The sequence below is a fragment of the Rattus norvegicus genome, chromosome 14 (assembly GCF_021556685.1).
Source record: "Rattus norvegicus strain SHRSP/BbbUtx chromosome 14, alternate assembly SHRSP_T2T, whole genome shotgun sequence".
Taxonomy (NCBI): domain Eukaryota; kingdom Metazoa; phylum Chordata; class Mammalia; order Rodentia; family Muridae; genus Rattus; species Rattus norvegicus.
Genome location: NC_141547.1, coordinates 14,338,893 through 14,363,679, shown reverse-complemented (window position 1 = coordinate 14,363,679; position 24,787 = coordinate 14,338,893). Strand labels below are relative to the sequence as shown.

At 40.7% G+C, this 24,787-nt stretch overlaps 1 protein-coding gene across 3 annotated transcripts; it reads right to left on the bottom strand.

The window, feature by feature from the left end:
* Positions 1-845: 845 nt before the first annotated feature.
* On the bottom strand, positions 846-3,520 carry LOC148001238 (PRAME family member 8-like). 3 transcript variants are annotated; one of them, XM_087584722.1, is made up of 3 exons: positions 3,234-3,520; positions 2,184-2,768; positions 846-1,413 (listed from the first exon to the last, which is right to left on the bottom strand). In XM_087584722.1, exons 1-3 carry the CDS (start codon positions 3,518-3,520, stop codon positions 846-848), a joined length of 1,440 nt encoding a protein of 479 aa, XP_087440848.1. The 3 variants fall into 3 exon arrangements, with proteins under 3 accessions (XP_087440848.1, XP_087440849.1, XP_087440850.1); XM_087584723.1 differs by having other exon boundaries at positions 2,184-2,765; XM_087584724.1 differs by lacking the exon at positions 2,184-2,768.
* Positions 3,521-24,787: the final 21,267 nt, after the last annotated feature.

Genomic DNA, 24,787 nt, shown 5'->3' with positions numbered 1-24,787 from the left:
GAGTATGAAATGTGATATTCCTGGCATCAATGTGTTTATTTTGGCTTCTCTCCAGAGGGCATTTGTTAAGTCCTTAAATTTAGATCCATTATTCAATGTAGACAATAACAATGATATGTAAACAGAGAACTTATGACTTATGTGTTTAATAAACACAGTGTATAATAATTTTATTGATAGTTCACTAAACAGTAAGGAATTACAATGACTAGTCTGAGGGTGAATTTTTCTTAGTTTTGCAAAGAAATTGTTTAGAATAAAATTCTTTTGTAAAGCAAATGCTTTATATAGTAGAGGGACCTGCATATTATTGGACACCTTTACATACACTTAGTGTACTACATAGAGTTTGGGAGTCTGTAGGAATAATGCTCTACAGACATGTGGCTGTAGTATAAAGGGCATAGAGGATCCTGCTAGTAATCTCATGGACTCATGACATAAAGATCAAGAGTAGACAGCCAGACTGGAAAGCCTGTTTACTTTGCCCTGGATTGTCTTCTTCCATTTAGGCATCTCTGAGGGGTGCAAGGGGCCTTGTGGTGTGAATGTGCTGTATTTTCATCTTCTGTGGTCCATTTAATCCTACTTCACTGGAGTTGTGTCTATGTTGCTTACTTTAATTTAAAGGTTTAGTGCACTTAACTGCTCAGCGACACCAGAGGGTTGTAAATGTAGCTGAGGAAAAGACAAGGGAAAGAAGTGCCAAGAAACCTTTTTTTTTATATACATGTCAATTTCACACTGAATTTTTCTGCACTTGTGCAATAAAAGTGTCTTTCCATTGTGATCCCATTCAACCCAAGCCTTGTTCTTATTGAAATACAGAAGTTCTATTTCCCAATTTACTGCCAGCAACAACAAAGCCTGGGCCCATTATGATAGACACAGCGCTCACCACATGTATAACAGATTTCTGTAGCAAAGGAGATGTTATAGGGCTGCCGTATTGCCCTGAGTGTATCCATGAGCTCACGACAAAGTTGGGCAAATCTTTCCACAGAAACTTGAGCTGAGTCATCATAGCACTCCAGAGGGGCAGGGTATTGTTCCACGTTCACCGTGCTCCAGTTGGCTGTGTGCTGCAACAGGTCCTTCAGAATGGGCATGGAGAATTTGTTGCTGTAGAACTTGACCGTGGTGAGCTGAGAGAAATTTCTGAGGGCAGGTAGGAGGGCATAAAGCTGAGAGTCCTTCATCCTACAACACTGCAAATCCAGAGTCTCAAGAGTGTCTGCCACTTTCTCTAGGAAACCTCTCAGAGACATAATATCCACATCATGTAAGATCACTCCTCTCAATTCCAGATGTTTTAACTGAAAGAGGCTCTTACAGCAGGAGAAGGAATTCAACTCATTCTGTGAAATTATGTAGCAAGTAACTGAGAGGGTCTCCAAAGGCGTCATCAGGCACCTAGGGATAGAACAGGGGGTCAGTTCTGGCTAATGGTGTTGTAGAGATTTGGCTGGAATGTAAAGAGTGGTAGAGGGAACCAGGTGCCCCACGGTGAGTTTGACTAAATGATCAAGGACATCATTTATGATGCTTCCTGTTGGAAATTGATTAGTCATGCCCACCCCACAGTTCATGGACTGACTTCACTCTCAAACTGAAAAGCGGCTCAGCTCATGAGTCCAGAAAGCACACACAAGAACTTCCATCCCAGTAAAGTCCTGACAGCATCTCCATATCTGCTGTGTGCTCACTGAATCTGGATTCTCTCCTTCCTTCTGAAGGTACCCATGTTCTCATTTACAGGCTAAGCTCTACCCCCTGTCCCATGCACTCAGTGCTACTTAGGCTCTCAATGTTTTGTCCAAGGGAATTGAGGGATGATAGAAGGTTCTTCTCTCAAATTTGAGCATATAGCTCAGGTTCTCACTATGCTAATGAGTCCCCCAACTCCTGGGTATGAAACCTGGTAGAATTCCAACCCACTCTTATTATCTATCTTAAGTCCAAGTCAATTCTTTAATTCATGAGTGCTCATTTGAGACACTGATTTCACTTGTAAAATTTACTGGATGTCATTCAATATACATGAAAATACAACATAAATCCTGAGGCTTATTTCTCTCTGAATATTTGTTACTAATGACTACCGGCATCATGAACCACTAATCTTTAAGATAAGAGAGACAGATTTGCTTTGGTATCAGACATAGCTCTTCATTCTTACTTACCCTAGGACTTGATTCATGTGATCTCTGAGAAAATGGACACAGAGATGCTGGAGACAATTGAATTTGCAGAATTGAGATATAAAATTCTTCATATAGTTGGCTTCTCTGTCTCTTGTTTCATTTCGATTAGAGGAGATCATCCCTTGCAGGGCTTCCAGGAAGAGTTTGCGGAGATTTCTCATCTGTCCAAAGTAGGCAGCAAAATCTTCCAGGTCTAACAGAGTCTGCTCTGCATGCAGTTCTAATTCTGTGATATGTTGTGGATCAAAAACATTCATGATCTCTCTGATAGCATGGACTGGCAGGCGCCAGATCTTCATCTTTGTACAGCAGAAATGTAGGGAGGCCTTTCTCTGCTGGGCCCACTTCAAGAAGTATGCTTGTGCTTCTTCAAGGCAGGACCAGATACACAATTCAACTATCACCTTCACACACTGATCTCTCAGTGCATATTTGGGAAAGACCTTCACTACTGGCTTTTCCTCCAAATTCTCTGCTGAACAGCTGCTGTCCTCTTCTCCAGTCCATATGTTCCAGAAGGAATGGTGTACATTTCTCAGATCAAGAACCTGTAGTTTTGTCCTCCTGTTGGTGAAACATGAATGCCATGAGACTCTGTATCAGCTTTTACTACATATGTCTAAACTCAGTTCTCCCCCCTATTAAGATGAATGTTTTTAAGCACCCGATATCCAAACAGGACTCAGGCATGCTCCAGATCCTTTCCCGGACTTCTGTCCACTTGAGTATTTTTCTTTCAATAAGGTAAACCTTATTTTTCCTTAGTCACATTATAAGTGGTTGTGGGAATGCTAGTTATATGAGGTATACACTCATTCTACTGTGAGGCTACATTTACGCTAATCCATATTCCACTATCATCCATATTGACCTATCCTTAGGACAAGAAAATAGCTTTCAAGAACCATGTATCGCTGCATGATGATGCAATCAGAATTTTCTGATCCACGTATAACTAAGCCAACCACCTTGATGATCTCTACTGTGTAGTCCATGTGCTCTCTTCTACAGTAATAGGTTATTCCTTACCTGGGGTGAAACTTTCTTGTCAGTCGCATGTCTACTCCATCTAGCACAGCCTGCAAAGTTTCCAGGTTAGGTGTCTTCATCAATGCACCCACAGGGAGAGAGGGAAAAGGCCAATCTGCCACCATTTCCTTCACGAGGTTGATGTGTCTGCCCTCGAATGCCTCCTTGAACAGTGCTGGGAAGAGCACAGTAGGCAGCTCCCCCACACAGGACACGGCCACAGCCTCATTTCTCACCAGAGCTTGCCTTGCCAGCTTCTGGAGTGTGGGTGGAGTCTGAACACTCATCTTCTAAGGTCTCCAGTCAGAAAACTCCTTGGGAAGGAGTCTGAAAAGACTGTACTTTAGATAAAAAAAATGAGAGGGGAGTTGTAGAGGGGAAACCAGGAAGTGGGGTATCTTCTGTAATGTAAATCAATAAAATCATCCAAAAAACATGAAAAAAGCATGAAGCAAAGAAGTGCAGGCTGACAGGAACCGGATGTAGAGCTCTCCTAAGAGACACAGCCAGAATAGAGCAAATACATAGGCGAATGTCAGCTACCCAAAGACTATAAATGGACTGACCCTGGGCTCCAACCTCATAGGTAGCAATGAATAGCCTAGTAAGAGCACCAGTGGAAGGGGAAGCCCTTGGTCCTGCCAAGACTGAATGTCCAGTAAATGTGATTGTTGGGGGGAGGGTGGTAATGGGGGAGGATGGGGATGGGAAGCCCATATAGAAGTGGAGGTGGAGAGGTTAGGGCGATGTTGGCCCGGAAATCGGGAAGAGGAATGACAATCGAAATTTAAATAAGAAATACTCAAGTTAATGTAGATAAACAATTTTTCAATAAAAATGCAAAAAACAAACCAAACAAAAAAGGAAAAACCAACAAAACAACAAAGAAATAGTGAAACAAACAAATAAGCAAACAAATAATAAAAGAAACAAAAAAACCTCCTGTTGTGGATCAAAATTGAATTTCTACTAAGAATGACAGCAGTGGGCTCTTAAAATTTAGGGGTTTTCCTTGTTCCCAAAAGCAGACCCTATCCAAAAACAAAGCTATGTTAAAAAGATGCAAAGCAAAGGCTAAGGTAAGATATTTGAGTAACTCCCAAGTATAATTCTAGGTATTGTGAGTTCAAGAGGATCAAAGACACATGGTCTTCAGGTCTCCAGTAATAGCCAGGGTCTCACAAAAACAAACACAGCAAGCATTTGTGAGAATGAAAATATGAGGGAACACGCTAGTATTCTTAGCCCTGAGGAGACTGCTGAGTCAGGAGGATTTTGATATCCAGCCTACCCAGAGACACACGGCCATTTCTAAGAAAGCCTGAATAAGGTAAACTTCTTTTAAAAAATCAACCACAATAATGAAATCAATAGGCTAACCTAGATGTTTGAGATGAAGCTAAACCTTGATTTGGAATTAAATCCAAGGTCTTCAATGAGCTCATATAAAGAGACAGAAATTAAAATGTGTTATCATATCTTGGCATCTAAAGGTCTACATCAAACTGCATGACTCAAGGGAAACCAATTACATACCAGTTCTGAGTACTTCACAGAGGTCTCTCAGTCCCAGGGAAACCAGGCAGCTATCCAGGCTCCAGGTCTCTGAATAGTTTCTCTGGCTCCACTGGAGCCTTTATATAGCTCTCTGCCTGTCTCTCTCTGTTGCAGCCACGCCTCTAAACCCAAACTGGAACTGCATTAGTTGGTTAAGCTCCACCCTTTGATTTCTATACATAACTCCCAACCACTTCACTGGTTGAATCAGAGCTCTGTGTGAGAATACCTTGACAGAAACCTGCCCCTCAAACATTTCACTTGTTGATTAACAACACATCACTTAATATTTGGATTTTTTTGATTTGCTTACTTATTACATAGTTTAGAGTTTTGTATGATGAGACTGGGTCTTGCTCTTAAGTTAAGGTTGTTTTAGATATTTAAGTTTTAGCAATCCTCCTGACTCAGCATCCTTCTTCCTGATAGGATTACTGGTGTGAATCACTATACTTGGGTGAATTTTAGTCATATGACCAAAAACAGTCTGATTTTGAGTCAATTCAGGGTTCAATCTGTTGCTGATAATAAAAATAAAATATTTCATAGATATTATTGTCATTGGATTTGGGACAAACAACTTTTAACATTAAGAAGTATGTTCTGGAGAACGAGGACTGAATTTTACGTGTTTTCAATAAACTGCAGTAGCATCTCCTCAAAAGGTAGAGGCAGGAGTATGGCTTGATTCCATTACTATTTTGTTAGGGTACTAGGAGTGGGCTAAGTTGGTAGAGTTCCCAGCATACAGGGTGTCCCAGGTTATTGCTGACGTTAGTTAGTCTTGCTGTTTCTCACTGTAGCTTGTCTCTCCTGTGGGCCTGTGAACCTGTGATCTTCCGAGTGAGAGCGCTCCTGGAAGAACAGCTATTTGAGGTTTTGGGTCTCAGTGCTGTGGGACAGTCCCAGCTCTGGGCACAGATAGAGACCAGAAGAGTCCTGTACCAGACTGCCTTGCAGCTCCTGAGGCCCGGGTGCTCAGGCGTGTCTCTCCTTGTACAGTCAATAGAGAGAAAGTGGGGTCCCACACGTGGGCTCTCTGCTTAGGAGGGAGAGTACACCTGGCAGACCAGCTCTCTGAAGGCATGTTTTGTGTCTGAGGGCTGTGGAATAGCCCCAGCTCTGGGAGCAGATGGAGACCCACAAAGACATATTCTTAAGGATTTCCCCTAACCCTAAATCCGGTTTGGAGAAATAACTTGGCATAGATGGTTGTAGATTCTAGGCTTGAGAACCATGGAGAATGGCAGAATAGTCTGGTTAACTTTAATGATCCATGTGTCCTTTCCACATTGCTTGCTCTCCCATAATCTGTGTTGCCAGAGCTCTGACACTCAGCGTTTGTACACTTGTAGTATCTCACATTCAAGTCTAGATGTTTAGATTTTCTCTTCTTCTTAACACCCATACATATTATTTATTGCTGGCTAGGTAAAATACTTCAAGCCTATAACACAGGGTAGACTCAAACTAGATATTATCCTGTTTCTGACTCCTTTTATAGTATGAGCTTTAAACCTGTCTACCTTCCATTCTTGGTGGCACCATCTCTAGACAATTGGTTCAGCTGATCCTTTCTGGTTTTCTTCCTAAGATTCATATAATAGGGGCTGGAGAGATGATTAAGCAGTTATGAGCATTGGCTGTGCATCCAGAGGACTTGCGTTAATTCCCAGCACACAGGTGATGGCTTAAAACTGTCCGTGATTGCAGATCCAGGGGACCTAACACCTTCACACAAACATACATGGAGGTAACACACCACTACCTATAAAATAAAAGATTATAAATAATATAGAAATTAAAAAGCAGATTTACATAATATTTAAACTATTTGTCTTTGCACCATGCAGTACTGTGTATGTCTTATGGTCATCAGTTCTTAGGATCCTAAAAGGTGTTACAGATGGGAGCATCTTTGTGAATGTGTGAAAATGACCTATGGTTCTCTGTAAAAGCAGTCAGTGCTCTTGAGCAGTTAGTTATCTCCCCCTTCCCCTGTTTTCTGTCTTTTATTTATTGAAAATAGATATTTTCATAACATTAGTTCTGATTATATCTTTCCCACCCCAACCTATCTGGGATCCACTCCACCTTCTCTTCTATCTCAATTCACACCCTTTCTGTCTCTCCTAAAAAACAAACAAGCAGTTATAGAATCCCAAAAAAATGGAGCCAGGTGTGGTGAAACACACCTTCAATCCTAGTACTTGGAGGAAGAGGCAGGTACATAGATATCTATGAGCTAATCTGGCCTGATCTACTAAGTGATTTCCAGGACAGCCAGAGGTAGATAGAGAAATCATTTCTCAACAGGCAAACAATCAAACAAACAATGAAATGAAAATCAAACAAATAAAGGATCATATGAAAATAGAACAAAAAGAAACATGGTGGAATATGATGAAATAAAGAGATAGAGGATAAGAAGTTAGACTCGAGAGAGCCAAATAACCCTATTAAAAATGGGGTACAGAGCTAAACAAAATATTCTCATCTGAGGATATTTGACTGTCCAAACAGCACCTAAAGTAATGTTCAAGGGGGAATCATGATCCCTGAACTCAAGCAGTATTACAGAGCAATAGTGATAAAAAAAACTGTGTGGTATTGGTACAGAGACAGACAGACCGACCAGTGGAATAGAATCTGAAGAGTCAGAAATGAACCCACACACCTATGGTCTCTTGATTTTTGACAAAGGAGCCAAAACCATCCAATGGAAAAAAGATAGCCTTTTCAGCAAATGGTGCTGGTTCAACTGGAGGTCAGCAGGTAGAAGAATTCAGATTGATCCATGTTTATCACCCTGTACAAAGCTTAAGTCCAAGTGGATCAAGGACCTCCACATCAAACCAGACACACTCAAACTAATTGGAAAAAAAAGTGGGGAAGAATCTCGAACACATGGGCACTGGAGAAAATTTCCTGAACAAAACACCAATGGCTTATGCTCTAAGATCAAGAATCGATAAGTGTGATCTCATAAAACTGCAAAGCTTCTGTAAGGTAAAGGACACTGTTGTTAGGACAAAATGGCAACCAACAGATTGGGAAAAGATCGTTACCAACCGTACAACTGATAGAGGGCTTATATCCAATATATACAAACAACTCATAATGGTAGACTGCCGGGAAACAAGTAATCCTATTAAAATGGGATTCAGTGCTAAACAATTCACAGCTGAGGAATGTCAAATGGCTGAGAAGCACCTAAAGAAATGTTCAACATCTTTAGTTATAAGGGAAATGCAAATCAAAACAACCCTGAGATTTCACCTCACACCAGTGAGAATGGCTAAGATCAAAAACTCAGGTGACAGCAGATGCTGGCGAGGATGCAGAGAAAGAGGAACACTCCTCCATTGTTGGTGTGATTGCAGACTGGTACAACCATACTGGAAATCAGTCTGGAGGTTCCTCAGAAAATTGGACATTGAACTGCCTGAGGATCCAGCTATACCTCTCTTGGGCACATACCCAAAAGATGCCCCAACATATAAAAAAGACACGTGCATCTGGGGTAATTCGAGCATTTGGGCTAATGTCCACTTACCAATGAGTACACACCATGTATGGTTTTCTGTGATTGGGTTACGTCACTCAGGATGATATTTTCTAGTCCCATCCATATGCCTATGAATTTCATAGTCATTGTTTTTGATAGCTGAATAATATTCCATTGTGTAGACTTTCCACATTTTCTGTATCCATTGCTTTGTTGAAGGGCATCTGGGTCCTTTCCAGTTTCTGGCTATTATAAATAAGGCTGGTATGACACATACATAGTGGAGTATGTGCCTTTGCTATATGTTGGGACATCTTTTGGGTATATGCCCAAGAGAGGTATAGCTGGGTCCTCAGGTAGTTCAATGTCCAATTTTTTGAGGAACCTCCAGACTGATTTCCAGAATGGTTTTACCAGTCTGCAATCCCACCAACAATGGAGGAGTGTTCCTCTTTCTCCACATCCTCGCCAGCATCTGCTGTCACCTGAGTTTTTGATCTTAGCCAATCGCACTGGTGTGAGGTGAAATCTCAGGGTTGTTTTGATTTGCATTTCCCTTATGACTAAAGATGTTGAACATTTCTTTAGGTGTTTCTCAGCCATTCGCTATTCCTCAGCTGTGAATTCTTTGTTTAGCTCTGAACCCCATTTTTAATAGGGTTATATGTCTCCCTGCGGTCTAACTTCTTGAGTTCTTTGTATATTTTGGATATAAGGCCTCTATTTGTTGTAGGATTGGTAAAGATCTTTTCCCAATCTGTTGGTTGCCATTTTGTCCTAACCACAGTGTCCTTTGCCTTACAGAAGCTTTGCAGTTTTATGAGATCCCATTTGTCAATTCTTGATCTTAGAGCATAAGCCATTGGTGTTTTGTTCAGGAAATTTTTTCCAGTGCCCATGTGTTCCAGATGCTTCCCTAGTTTTTCTTCTATTAGTTTGAGTGTGTCTGGTTTGATGTGGAGGTCCTTGATCCACTTGGACTTAAGCTTTGTACAGGGTGATAAGCATGGATCGATCTGCATTCTTCTACATGTTGACCTCCAGTTGAACCAGCACCATATGCTGAAAATGCTATCTTTTTTCCATTCGATGGTTTTGGCTCCTTTTCAAAAATCAAGTGACCATAGGTGTGTGGGTTCATTTCTGGGTCTTCAATTCTATTCCATTCGTCCATCTGTCTGTCTCTGTACCAATACCATGCAGTTTTTATCACTATTGCTCTGTAATACTGCTTGAGTTCAGGGATAGTGATTCCCCCTGAAGTCCTTTTATTGTTGAGGATAGTTTTAGCTATCCTGGGTTTTTTGTTATTCCAGATGAATTTGCAAATTGTTCTGTCTAACTCTTTGAAGAATTGGATTGGTATTTTGGTGGGGATTGCATTGAATCTGTAGATCGCTTTTGGTAAAATGGTCATTTTTACTATATTAATCCTGCCAATCCATGAGCATGGGAGATCTTTCCATCTTCTGAGGTCGTCTTCAATTTCTTTCTTCAGTGTCTTGAAGTTCTTATTGTACAGATCTTTTACTTGCTTGGTTAAAGTCACACCGAGGTACTTTATATTATTTGGGACCATTATGAAGGGTGTCGTTTCCCTAATTTCTTTCTCGGCTTCTTTCTCTTTTGTGTAGACGAATGCTACTGATTTATTTGAGTTAATTTTATACCCAGCCACTTTGCTGAAGTTGTTTATCAGCTTTAGTAGTTCTCTGGTGGAACTTTTGGGATCACTTAAATATACTATCATATCATCTGCAGATAGTGATATTTTGACTTCTTCTTTTCTGATCTGTATCCTCTTGACCTCCTTTTGTTGTCTGATTGCTCTGGCTAGAACTTCAAGAACTATATTGACTAAGTAGGGAGAGAGTGGGCAGCCTTGTCTAGTCCCTGATTTTAGCGGAATTGCTTCAAGTTTCTCTCCATTTAGTTTAATGTTAGCAACTGGTTTGCTGTATATGGCTTTTACTATGTTTAGGTATGGGCCTTGAATTCCTGATCTTTCCAGGACTTTTATCATGAAGGGGTGTTGAATTTTGTCAAATGCTTTCTCAGCATCTAATGAAATGATCATGTGCTTTTGTTCTTTCAGTTTGTATATATAATGGATCACCTTGATGGTTTTCTGTATATTAAACCATCCCTGCATGCCTGGGATGAAGCCTACTTGATCATGGTGGATGATTGTTTTGATGTGCTCTTGGATTCGGTTTGCCAGAATTTTATTGAGTATTTTTGTGTCGATATTCGTAAGGGAAATTGGTCTGAAGTTATCTTTCTTTGTTGTGTCTTTGTGTGGTTTAGGTATAAGAGTAATTGTGGCTTCATAGAAGGAATTCGGTAGTGGTCCATCTGTTTCAATTTTTGTGGAATAGTTTGGATAATATTGGTATGAGGTCTTCTATGAAGGTCTGATAGAATTCTGCACTAAACCCGTCTGGACCTGGGCTCTTTTTGATTGGGAGACCTTTAATGACTGCTTCTATTTCCTTAGGAGTTATGGGGTTGTTTACCTGGTTTATCTGTTCCTGATTTAGCTTCGGTACCTGGTATCTGTCTAGGAAATTGTCCATTTCCTGTAGATTTTCAAATTTTGTTGAATATAGGTTTTTATAGTAAGATCTGATGATTTTTTGAATTTCCTCTGAATCTGTAGTTATGTCTCCCTTTTCATTTCTAATTTTTTAATTTGGACACACTCTCTGTGTCCTCTCGTTAGTCTGGCTAAGGGTTTATCTATCTTGTTGATTTTCTCAAAGAACCAACTTTTGGTTCTGTTGGTTCTTTCTATGGTCCTTTTTGTTTCTACTTGGTTGATTTCAGCTCTGAGTTTGATTATTTCCTGACTTCTACTCCTCCTGGGTATATTTGCTTCTTTTTGTTCTAGAGCTTTTAGGTGTGCTGTCAAGCTGCTGACATATGCTCTTTCCCGTTTCTTTCTGCAGGCACTCAGAGCTATGAGTTTTCCTCTTAGCACAGCTTTCATTGTGTCCCATAAGTTTGCGTATGTTGTACCTTCATTTTCATTAAATTCTAAAAAGTCTTTAATTTCTTTCTTTATTTCTTCCTTGACCAGGTTATCATTTAGTAGAGCATTGTTCAATTTCCACGTATATGTGGGCATTCTTCCCTTATTTTTATTGCATACCAGCTTTAGGCCGTAGTGGTCTGATAGCAGGCATGGGATTATTTCTATCTTTCTGTACCTGTTGAGGCCCGTTTTTTGACCAATTATATGGTCAATTTTGGAGAAAGTACCATGAGGAGCTGAGAAGAAGGTATATCCTTTTGCTTTAGGATAGAATGTTGTACAAATATCTGTTAAGTGCATTTGGGTCATGACTTCTCTTAGTCTGTCTATGTCTCTGTTTAATTTCTGTTTCCATGATCTGTCCATTGATGAGAGTGGGGTGTTGAAATCTCCTACTATTATTGTATGAGGTGTAATGTGTGTTTTGAGCTTTAGTAAGGTTTCTTTTACGTATGTAGGTGCCCTTGTATTTGGGGCATAGATATTTAGGATTGAGAGTTCATCTTGGTGGATTTTTCCTTTGATGAATATGAAGTGTCCTTCCTTATCTTTTTTGATGACTTTTAGTTGAAAATTGATTTTATTTGATATTAGAATGGCTACTGCAGCTTGCTTCTTCCGACCATTTGCTTGGAAAGTTGTTTTCCAGCCTTTCACTCTGAGGTAGTGTCTGTCTTTGTCTCTGAGGTATATTTCCTGTAGGCAGCAGAATGCAGGGTCCTCGTTGCGTATCTAGTTTGTTAATCTATGTCTTTGTATTGGGGAGTTGAGGCCATTGATGTTGAGAGATATTAAGGAATAGTGATTATTGCTTCCTGTTATATCCATATTTGGATATGAGGTTATGTTCGTGTGCTTTTCTTCTCTTTGTTTTTTTGCCCAGACTATTAGTTTCTTGTTTCTTCTAGGGTATAGCTTGCCTCCTTATTTTGGGCTTTACCATTTATTATCCTTTGTAGTGCTGGATTTGTAGAAAGATATTGTGTAAATTTGGTTTTGTCATGGAATATCTTGGTTTCTCCATCTATGTTAATTGAGAGTTTTGCAGGATACAGTAACCTGGACTGGCATTTGTGTTCTCTTAGGGTATGTATGACATCTGTCCATGATCTTCTGGCTTTCATAGTCTCTGGCAAAAAGTCTGGTGTGATTCTGATAGGTCTGCCTTTATATGTTACTTGACCTTTTTCCCTTACTGCTTTTAATATTCTTTCTTTATTTTGTGTGTTTGGTGGTTTGACTATTATGTGATGGGAGGTGTTTCTTTTCTGGTCCAATCTATTTGGAGTTCTGTAGGCTTCTTGTATGCCTATGGGTATCTCTTTTTTTAGGTTAGGGAAGTTTTCTTCTATGATTTTGTTGAAGATATTTACTGGTCCTTTGAGCTGGGAGTCTTCACTCTCTTCTATCCCTATTATCCTTAGGTTTGATCTTCTCATTGAGTCCTGGATTTCCTGTATGTTTTGGACCAGTAGCTTTTTCCGCTTTAAATTATCTTTGACAGTTGAGTCAATGATTTCTATGGAATCTTCTGCTCCTGAGATTCTCTCTTCCATCTCTTGTATCCTGTTGGTGAAGCTCGTATCTACAGCTCCTTGTCTCTTCTTTTGGTTTTCTATATCCAGGGTTGTTTCCATGTGTTCTTTCTTGATTGCTTCTATTTCCATTTTTAATTCCTTCAGCTGTTTGATTGTGTTTTCCTGGAATTCTTTTAGGGATTTTTGTGTCTCCTCTCTATGGGCTTCTACTTGTTTATTTATGATTTCCTGGAATTCTTTCAGGGATTTTTGTGACTCCTCTCTATGGGCTTCTACTTGTTTATTTATGATTTCCTGGAATTCTTTCAGGGATTTTTGTGACTCCTCTCTATGGGCTTCTACTTGTTTATTTATGATTTCCTTCAATTCTTTCAGGGATTTTTGCGATTCCTCTCTGTAGGCTTCTACTTGTTTATTAATGTTTTCCTGTGTTTCTCTATGGGAGTTCTTCACGTCTTTCTTGAAGTCCTCCAGCATCATGATCAAATATGATTTTGAAACTAGATCTTGCTTTTCTGGTGTGTTTGGATATTCCATGTTTGTTTTGATGGGAGAATTGGGCTCCAATGATGTCATGTAGTCTTGGTTTCTGTTGCTTGTGTTCCTGCACTTGCCTCTCGCCATCAGATTATCTCTAGTGTAACTTTGTTCTGCTATTTCTGACAGTGGCTAGACTGTCCTATAAGCCTGTGTGTCAGGAGTGCTATAGACCTGTTTTCCTGTTTTCTTTCAGCCAGTTATGGGGACAGAGTGTTCTGCTTTCGGGCGTGTAGTTTTTCTCTCTATAGGTCTTCAGCTGTTCCTGTGGGCCTGTGTCTTGAGTTCACCAGGCAGGTGACTTGCAGCAGAAAAGTTGGTGTTACCTGTGGTCCCGAGGCTCAAGTTCGCTTGCGGAGTGCTGCCCATGAGCTCTCTGCGGCGGCAGCAACCAGGAAGATCTGTGCTGCCGTTTCTGGGAGCTTCAGTGCACCAGGGTTCCAGATGGCGTTTGGTGTTTTCCTCTGGCGTCCGAGATGTGTGTGCAGAGTGCAGTCTCTTCTGGTTTCCCAGGTGTGTCTGCCTCTCTGAAGGTTTAGCTCTCCCTCCCACAGGATTTGGGTGCAGAGAACTGTTTATCTGGTCTGTTTCCTTCTGGTTCTGGTGGTGTCTCAGACGCAGTGGTCCTGCCGCTCCTGGGCCCTCCCCCACGGGAACCCAGAGGCCTTATACAGTTTCCTCTTGGGCCAGGGATGTGGGCAGGGGTGAGCAGTGTTGGTGGTCTCTTCCGCTCTGCAGCCTCAGGAGTGCCCACCTGACCAGGCGGTTGGGTCTCTCTCCCACGGGGTCTGGGAAAAGGCTACCAATTTGTTTGAGTTAATTTTATACCCAGCCACTTTGCTGAAGTTGTTTATCAGCTTTAGTAGTTCTCTGGTGGAACGTTTGGGGTCACTTAAATATGCTATCATATCATCTGCAAATGTAGGGAGCGGCTAAAGATGGCTCCGACATTTGGTGGTCATTAGTGATAAATACCTGCAATGCACATGTGTTGGCATTTCTCAGGCAGTTATCAGACTGGAGTGATATTCATGCTAATAAGGTATTTCATACTCCACCAATCCCCAGAGGACAAGTTTACAGCCACAGCCTGTCTTGTATTTAAGGCAAGTGCTTTTGTTCCCCGGTGCCCCGTATCAAGAATGAGGTGTTCCTGCAATAAAGGCTGTTAAGAAGAATCCAACGCTGTTCCCTCTTCCTTGCTGGTCGAGGTCAGCGCTACAACTGGTGGCCCATACGGAGACCCGAGAAAATTCTCTTTTCTTGTGTGGGTTCAGAACTTTTCAGCCTCAGGACTGCGACGTTGGTAAGTTCCCAGAAGGGGCAATTAGCTTCTGAATAAGGGAGCTCCCGGGGAATAGGGATTATAAAATTTCCCTAATGGGACAATAAGGTTCTCTGGAGTAAGCAGAGACAATGAAAGCCTTGGTTTAGAGACAAAAGGGTTTGTGGAACACAGCAATGTTGTCTTTCTCATTTGATCTGTTGTGGGTTGGACTAGCATTTTTGCCTTTTACCCTTTTTGTGTTGTGGTGTTGCTACTGTTTGAATTTCCACCATCCAGGGCACGAATGCATTTCCTGGGAAGAGCCCACTAATGATGAGCTGCAAGATTGTGTGTAAATAAACACGCCAACTCGCCCTGCTCGTAAATTGATGATAAATAAGCTCGTCAAGCATGGGAAACTCACACTCCACCCCGCTCCTGTCAGCTCTTCAGGAGCTTCTTGGTCAGCGTAAGCTTAAAATCAAAAACAAAATCCTGTTGAGTTTTCTTGATGAGTGTAACCATTGTGCTCCGTGGTTTATAGTGTCAGGGTCGCTCACTTTAAGAGCATGGGACAAGTTAGGAAAAGATCTGGATAGGGAAACAACAGAGGACAAGCTTAAACCAGGGACAAAGCCGCTTTGGCATATGGTTCATGCCTGTTTAGAAGATAAATGATGTGAAGAAACTGTTAGGACAGGTCAGAAAATCCTTACAGAGCAACAAGAGAGTATGTCAGAAGGAGAAAAAGTTTTGAATTAAGGAAAGAAAAGAAAGGGAGGAAAAGAAGTAAAAGAAAAGACAAAAAAGACCAAGGAGAGGATAGACAGAGACAGAAGTAATAATCAGGACCTAGAGACAAAGAAAATATATCCCTCATTAAAGGCATTGACCTTTGGAATGTCTAGTGACTCAGAGCTTAGTGATAATGACTTAGTTGACCTTGAGGAAGAAGCCGCTTGGTATGAGAAAGAGATTTATCATCCTGACTGGCCACATGCCTATGCTATGTTGAAACAAGCCAAAGAATTAGATAAGAAAACAATTATACACAATGGCACCCCCTGCACCTCTGTATAACTTTCAATGTAAAAGGATGGTGAAGCCTACAGGAGGTACTTCTTTTTGCCCAGAAGTATGGAAAGAGTTAGGATTGAGTTTTCCAGTTTTTCTGGATATAAATGGGCAGCGACATCATGAACCTGTTGAGTTGTAGACAATAAAGCAATTAACAGAGTCAGTCAAAACCTATGAAGTCAACATTTTGTTTACTTTTGTTATTGCTGAAATTGAGGCTCTTGGCAGATACTGTCTTACCCCTGGAGATTGGGAGAGTTTCGCTAGAGCAAGTGAAGTGAAAGGAAATTTAATTTTATGGACCCCGCTCTAGTGTCAGTGTGTTGGCTGATAGCCAACATTAATTTTTGAAGCATAGTGTTTTATCTGTTCTTGTGCTCCCAGCCCACACAGTAGGGGGGAGCGAAACTAGCTGCGGAACTGCTGCAGCGAACATGGAGACTTCTCAGTCTCACCCAATTTTTCTGGCTCTTCAAGAGCTATTTAAAAGAAAAAGGCTTAGGGTGAAAAGAAGCACTATAGAGAGATTTCTTAGTGAGTGCGATTGCCATTGCACCTTCGCTATCTCTGGGAATCTCATGGTAGACAGCTGGGATAAGCTGGGAAAAGATTTAAATTTTGCTTGGGAGCAAGAAACCTTAAAGGGACAGACTGTGTTAAAAATGCTACAGGAGGAACGATCTGAAAAGGCTGAGAGTGAGGTGGGGGAGGACTCTAAAGAAAGCAAGAACAAGAAAGGAATTTCTGCCTTTTTTGGCCTGACCTTCAACATTTGCTCACAGAAAGAGAGTGTTCATTAAGAGAAGTTCTTTCAGGGAGCCTGCCTTATCTGCTGGCCTTATTCCAAGAGAGGAGTCAGTCTCCAACATTAAGTTACTTTTCTCGTTGGTCATCATTAACATGGAGAGTGCCTTTGATCCTATCCCCTCAACAGCCAGTTCCTGCACCTATGGTCAAAATGCCCCAGGTTTGGGGACAGGGGAGCCCCTAAAGTAGTTTTAGAAAAAGTCTACAACAGACTGTGAGTAACTTTGTTTTGCCAGACAAAACAGGTTTTAATTTAAGATGATAAGAGGAGAAAGTCTTGACATCGGCTCTTCAGCTTACTCCAATTAGAGGCTGTGGCCAAGGTGAAGATTAATGTCTTTCTTTTTCCATGGGCCTTTAGCCCACTGAGACCGTTTTGATAAAGGACTGCTACTGAGATCCTAAAAGTCCCAGGTGAACTGGTTACAATTCTTTTGTCAGCCACTTGACGAAAAAATCATTTAAAAACATTAAATGACTTTCAAAAGTTACTAGGAAACATAAATTGGATTCGACCCTATATTAAAATGCCTAATGTAGATTTACAACCACTCTATGAGATCCTGAAAGGGGATTCTCATCTTACTTCACCCCGTGCTTTAACCAAGAAAGCATGATTATCCTTAAAGAAAGTAGAAGAAAGACTAGAATAGACAATGCTAAGAAGGTACAAGGAAAAGGAGGATCTCCTTTTGTGTATACTGAGAACTTTTTGTCAGCCTACAGGAGTACTATGACAACAAGGACCACTTCTGTGGATTTATCCTCATATTTCTCCTAATAAGACCCTTGAATATTATCTTTCTGCTGTTGCACAGCTTACTATGTTAGGTGTTAAATCTTGTATTCAACATTTTGGTATTTTACCCAAGAAAATTATTATACCATATACTACAACTCAGGTGGAAACATTGTGTGTCTTGATAGATGATTGGGCCATATTACGCTGTAGTTTTGATAGAGAGTTTGACAATCGTTATCCTAAGGATCCTTTGCTACAATTTTTTACTGAACATCCAGTGATTTTTCCTAAGGTCACTGCCTCAGAGCCTTTGTCTAGAGTGTTAGATATTTATACAGATGGCTCCAAAACAGGTGTAGGTGCCTATATGGTTGATTCTCAAGAACCAGTATTAATTCAATACAGTCCAGGGACCCCCCAAATTACAGAATGTAAAATTGTATTGGAAGTTTTTAAAAGATTTCATGATTCTTTTAATTTAATTTCTGATTCTGCTTATGTAGTTAGTGCTGTGCACTCACTTGAAATTACAGGGCCAATTAGGTCGACTAGTACTATATGTCAAATTCTTTTAAAATTACAAAAATTGATTTGGGCCAGAAAAAATAAATTTTTCATACAACATATTCGAGCTCATACTAATTTGCCTGGTCCCATGGCCAGTAATAACGACCTGGTGGATGCTAATACTCACAGAGAGTTTATTTTTCATACAGCTCCAGTTGATCTTGCTAGAGAATTTCATCAAAAGTTTCGTGTTTCTGCTTTCACTCTTCAACAAAAATTTAAAATCTCTAGCCCTACAGCTCGTGATGTGGTATTAAGTTGCCAAAATTGTGTTCAATTTCACCACCTTCCTCAGGTGAGAATTAACCCTCGTGGTCTGATTTCGCTAAAACTTTGACAGATAGATGTCACACACATATCTCAATTTAAAAATTTAAAATATGCTCATGTTTCTGTTGATATCTGTTCCAGTATTATACGTGCCACTCTGGTGACTGGTAAAAAGGCTTGTAATGCCATTAGTCATTGCTTAGAGGCGTGGACAGCCTGGGGAAAGCCTGATAGTCTCAAGACAGACAATGGGCCTGCCTACACTACAAAGTCCTTTCAGACATTTTGCCAAACAATACAGGTCAAACATACTACGAGATTGCCATACAATCCCCAAGGTCAAAAAACTGTAAAAAGAACACATTATACCTTAAAAGAGCTCTTACAAAAATAAAAAGGGGGAATTGCCTATGGCAGAACACCAAGAGAACAGTTGTCTTTAGCTCTTTATACTCTAAATTTCTTAATTTTGGATGCACATGGCCGCTCTGCTGCGGATCGCCATGCTGCTACTAAACCTATGACTAATACAGAAGTAAAGTGGAAAGGATGTCTTAACTGATGAATGGTGTGGCCCAGATCCCATAATTTTGAGATCTAGGGGAGCTGTTTGTGTTTTTCCACAGAATCAAGACAATCCAATCTGGGTGCCTGAACATTTGACTCGCAAACTGCCTCCTGCTCTTTGTGAAGATGAAACTACAAACTCTACTATTACTACTGGGAATGGTAATCCAGGTTGATTCACTCATGCTGTGGGCTATTGCCAGATCCTGGCCAGTACTTATGCTAGTTCATAGCAATTCTACTGTCTTTCCAACCTTTTTCTCCACATCCTGTTTGAGTGATGTTCCTTGTATAGTGCCAAATGGAGAATTGCCCCAACGGTATACTGCCACTAATCTTTCTTTATTACATACATTATGTTTTGCTCTTAAAATTCCCCCCAGCCTTGTATATAGCTGTGAAGGACAACATTGGCTAATTGGTTAGATCCTGTGAACAATAGTGCTATGGGCACTAAACCCATCCTGGCTGCTTTGAGTCAAATTACCGAAGGCGCCTCTTCAGGCAGTGGAGACACATCAATCAATAATTCTGCTGAGTTGTACATTACAACTTTAATTATGGCACATAATTATAGTTTTCCATATATTACTCCTTTACAAGCTAACCTTTCTCAGTATTCTCAACAGAACAAAGAAATCTCGAATTATCTAAAGAAAACTGGTCCATAAAAGCGGAACAATTATCAAGACAGTTGCTGATGCAGATTGCTGTCCTTAACAACACTAGAATCGAACCCATCACGTTTGGAGATTTCACCTCATAGATTACCAATGCTTTCTCTTTTTTAAAGAATGGGCTGACATGTTTGCCTGGGGGGCCATTGTCCTCTTGGGATGTGGAGTATGTCTATTGCTCTTTTGCCGTTTACAACAAGAACATGCCAGACACAAAGCAATTGTTTACCAGGCTATGGTTGCCATTGAAAATGGTGCTTCTCCCAATATATGGCTGGCCTCATTAAATAATTAAGCGTTCGCCCTAGATCGTATTTTGTCACTGTCATGTGAATCCATTTTATCCAGAGGTGGACAAATTTCCTCGGGCTCAGACCAACCTAAGACAGGGGCCTAGTTGCGATAGGGTTACCCAAGGACGGGTAAGACCGAGTCTTGGAGAAGAACGACCTAAGACAGGAACAATGACACGTATTGACATGATACCCAGATCTAGACCAGTCATTTTTAGTAAACAAAAAAACAGGGGATGTAGGGAGCAGCTAAAGATGGCTCTGACATCCGGTGGTCGTTAGTGATAAACACCTGCAATGCGCATGTGTTGGCATTTCTTTGGCAGTTATCAGACTGGAGTGATATTCATGCTAATAAGGTATTTCATACTCCACCAATCCCCAGAGGACAAGTTTACAGCCACAGACTGTCTTGTATTTAAGGCGAGTGCCTTTGTTCCCTGGTGCCCCGTATCAAGAATGAGGTGTTCCTGCAATAAAGGCTGCTAAGAAGAATCCAAAGGTGTTGTGTCTTCCATGCTGGTCGAGGTGGGCGCTACATGCAAATAGTGATATTTTGACTTATTCTTTTCCAATCTGTATCCCCTTGATCTCCTTTTGTTGTGTGATTGCTCTGCCTAAAACTTCAAGAACTATATTGAATAAGTCGGGAGAGAATGGGCAGCCTTCTCTAGTCCCTGATTTTAGTGAGATTGCTTCAAGTTTCTCTCCATTTAGTGTAATGTTAGCAACTGGTTTACTGTATATGGCTTTTACTATGCTTAGGTATGGGCCTTGAATTCCTATTCTTTCAGGACTTTTATCAGGAAGGGCTGTTGAATTTTGTCAAATGCTTTCTCAGCATCTAATGAAATGATCATGTGGTTTTGTTCTTTCAGTTTGTTTATATAATTGATCACGTTGATGGTTTCCCATATATTAAACCATCCCTGCATGCCTGGGATTAAACCTACTTGATCATGATGGATGATTGTTTTGATGTGCTCTTGGATTCAGTTTGCCAGAATTTTATTGAGTATTTTTGTGTCGATATTCATAAGGGAAATTGGTCTGAAGTTCTCTTTCTTTGTTGGGTCTTTGTGTTTTAGGTATAAGAGTAATTGTGGCTTCATAGAAGGAATTCGGTAGTGCTCCATCTGTTTCAATTTTGTGGAATAGTTTGAATAGTATTGGTATGAGGTCTTCTTTGAAGGTCTGATAGAATTCTGCACTAAACCCGTCTGGACCGGGGTTCTTTTTGGTTGGGAGACCTTTCATGCCTGCTTGTATTTCGTTAGGAGTTATGGGGTTGTTTAAATGGTTTTTCTGTTCCTGATTTAATCTGGTATCTGTCTAGGAAATTGTCCATTTCCTGCAGATTTTCAAGTTTTGTTGAATATAGTCTATTGTAGTAAAATCTGATGATTTTTTGAATTTCCTCTGATTCTGGAGTAATGTCTCCCTTTTCATTTCTGATTTTGTTAATTTGGACACACTCTCTGTGTCCTCTCATTAGTCTGGCTTCCTATCTTGTTGATTTTCTCAAAAAACCAACTTTTGGTTCTGTTGATTCTTTCTATGGTCCTTTTTGTTTCTACTTGGTTGATTTCAGCTCTGAGTTTGATTATTTCCTGCCTTCTACTCCTCCTGGGTGTATTTGCTTCTTTTTGTTCTAGAGCTATTATTTGTGCTGTCAAGCTGGTGACATATGCTCTCTCCTTTTCTTTTTGCAGGGACTCAGAGATATGAGTTTTCCTCTTAGCACAGCTTTCATTGTGTCCCAGAAGTTTGGGTATATTGTACTTTGATTTTCATTAAATTCTAAGAAGTCTTTAATTTCTTTCTTTATTTCTTCCTTGTCCAGGTTAACGTTGAGTAGAGCATTGTTCAACTTCCACGTATATGTGGGAGTTCTTCCCTTATTGTTATTGAAGAACAGCTTTAGGCCGTGGTGGTCAGATAGGATGCATGGGATTATTTCGATCTTCCTGTACCTGTTGAGGCCTGTTTTTTGACCAATTAAATGGTCAATTTTGGAGAAAGTACCATGAGGAGCTGAGAAGAAGGTATATCCTTTTGCTTTAGGATAGAATGTTCTATATATATCTGTTAAGTCCATTTGGTTCATGACTTCTTTTAGTCTGTCTACATCTCTGTTTAATTTCTGTTTCCATGACCTGTCCATTGATGAGAGTGGGGTTTTGAAATCTCCTACTATTATTGTGTGAGGTGCAGTGTGTGTTTTGAGCTTCAGTAAGATTTCTTTTATGTATGTAGGTGCCCTTGTATTTGGAGCATAGATATTTAGGATTGAGAGTTCATCTTGGTGGATTTTTCCTTTGATGAATATGAATTGTCCTTCCTTATCTTTTTTGATGACTTTTAGTTGGAAATTGATTTTATTTGGTATTAGAATGGCTACTCCAGCTTGCTTCTTCTGACCAGTTGCTTGGAAAGTTGTTCTACAGTCTTTCACTCTGAGGTAATATCTGCCTTTGTTTCTGAGGTGTGTTTTCTGTAGGCAGCAGAATGCAGGGTCCTCATTGCCTATCCAGTTTGTTAATCTGTGTCTTTGTATTGGGGAATTGAGACCAGTGATGTTGAGAGATATTAAGAAATAGTGATTATTGCTTACTGTTATATTCATATTTCGATGTGAAATTATGTTTATGTGCTAGCCTTCTCTTTGTTTCATTGCAAAACGATTAGTTTCTTGCTTTTTCTAGGGTGTATCTTACAACCTTGTATTGGGCTTTACCATTTATTATCCTTTGTAGGGCTGGATTTGTAGAAAGATATTGTGTAAGTTTGGTTTTGTCATGGAATATCTTGGTTTCTCCATCTATGTTAATTGAGAGTTTTTCTGGATACAGTAACCTGGGCTGGCATTTGTGTTCTCTTAGTGTCCTTATGACATCTGCCCAGGATCTTCTGGCTTTAATAGTCTCTGGTGAGAAGTCTGGTGTATTTCTCATAGGTCTGTCTTTATATGTTACTTGACTTTTTCCCTTACTGCTTTTAATATTCTTTCTTTGTTTTGTGTACTTGGTGTTTTGACTATTATGTGACAGGAGGAGTTTCTTTTCTGGTCCAATCTATTTGGAGTTCTGTAGGCTTCTTGTATGTTTATGGGCATCTCACACTGGTCCTTTGAGTTGGGAGTCTTCATTCTCCTCTATACCTATTATACTTAGCTTTGATATTCTCATTGTGTCCTGGAATTCTTATATGTTTTGGGCCAGTAGCTTTTTCTGTTTTACATTACCTTTGACAGTTGTGTAGATGATTTCTATGGAATCTTCTGCTCCTGAGATTCTCTCTTCTATCTCTTGTATTCTGTTGGTGATGATTGTATCTATGGATCCTTGTCTCTTCCTTTGGTTTTGTACATCCAGGGTTTTATCCCTTTGTGCTTTCTTTATTGTTTCTATTTCCATTTCTAATTCCTTCACCTGTTTGTGTTTTCCTGTAATGCTTTCAGGGATTTTTGTGTTTTTGTCTAAGGGTTTCTAATTGTTTACTTTTGTTTTCCTGCATTTCTCTAAGGGAGTTCTTTATGTCTTTCTTAAAGTCCTCCATCATCATGATCAAATGTGATTTTAAATTTAGATCTTGCTTTTCTGGTGTGTTTGGATATTCTGTGTTTGTTTTGGTGAGAGAATTGGGCTCTGATGATGTCATGTAGTCTTGGTTTCTGCTGCTTGGGTTCCTGTGCTTGCCTCTCACCATCAGATTGTCTCTGGTGTTACCTTGATCTGCTATTTCTGACAGTGGCTTGACCGTCCTATAGGCCCGTATGTCAGGAGTGCTATAGACCTGTTTTCCTGTTTTCTTTCAACCAGTTATGGGAACAGAGTGTTCTGCTTTCAGGCATGTAGTTGTACCTGTCCACTGCCTTTCATCTGTTCCTGTGGGTTTGTGTCCTGAGTCCACCAGGCTAGTCACTTGGAGCAGACAGATTGGTCTTAACTCTGGTCTCAGGACTGAAGTCGCTCCTGGGGCTTTGTTTCAGCTCTCCGTGAGGGCAGCAGCCAGAAGGGCCTGCCCCTATTTCTGGGTCCCTTTGTGCAGGGGGCCCTGATGGTGCTAGGTGTTTTCCTCTAGAGTCAGAAATGTGGGCAGAGAGTAGTCTCCTTAGGTTTCCCATGTGTGTCTGACCCTCTGAAGGTCTAGCTCTCCCTTCCATGGGATTTGGGTGCAGGGACCTGTTTGACTGTGGCTGTTCAGATCTAGGCACAGGCTGGATCACAGGGCTCATGCAGGTTGCCTGCCTCTATCTTCCTGTGCCCAGAGGCCCAATAGAGTTTCCTCTTGGGCCAGGGATATGGGCAAAGGTGGGCAGAAGTGGCGATCTCTCCTGCTCTGCAGTCTCAGGATTGCCCACACTTCTGGGCGATGAGCTCTCTCAGGGTCTGGGAGCAGGGAGCTGTTGGCCGGGATCATCGAGGTTCAGGAGCCAGCTAGAAACTGGAAGTGTCCAGATCCAGAGGAATTTTGCCTTTGTGTGCCCTGAGTCCACCAAGCAGGTCACTTGGAGCAGAAAAGTTGGTCTTACTTCTGGTCTTGGGAAAGTTTAACACAGTGTTACAAACATTAAAACAGAAATATCTAGACTAATTTTAGAGGCATCAAGATCCTTCTAGGTCTTGGTGAAGTTCCTGGGCAACACAGCAAAATGTTGTGCCAAGGAAATATTAGTGATCCCCCAAATATAGAGAGCAGCCAATCTGATGCAACTCATAGCAGGTCCTTATACTCTTTAGTGAGCTCAGGTCCCCCTTGCCACTCACGACCCAATGCCCCATACTTATGCAGGATGATTTTGGTGATGTGGGAGCCCACAATGTCTATTGGGACAAGGCTTTATAGTAAGCAATAGCAGAGAGTATGTAGGCAAGCATTTAATTGGAGAGTAACTGTGCCCCTTAATATAATTCATTGGTGCTGGGAGTCATATCATAAACTTAATTTCTGCTCACCTCTGCATTGGCGGTCATTAGACAGGAGTTGGGCACAGGTTTGTTGGGAGAATAATCTGGAGACATGGTCTTCTTGGGTTATAACCTGGAAATGCTGGTTGTGTTGGGAATTAGCCTAAGAAAAGGAAGATAGGCTTGAGTTTGTTGGGGGGGGC

Coding starts and splice junctions, on each gene's coding strand:
- LOC148001238 (XM_087584722.1), bottom strand. CDS start 3,520: ATGAGTGTTCAGACTCCACCCACACTCCAGAAGCTGGCAAGGCAAGCT. Junction 2,769..3,233: donor ACAAGAAAGTTTCACCCCAG/GTAAGGAATAAC, acceptor TTTCACCAACAG/GAGGACAAAACTACAGGTTC. Junction 1,414..2,183: donor CACATGAATCAAGTCCTAGG/GTAAGTAAGAAT, acceptor TTCTATCCCTAG/GTGCCTGATGACGCCTTTGG.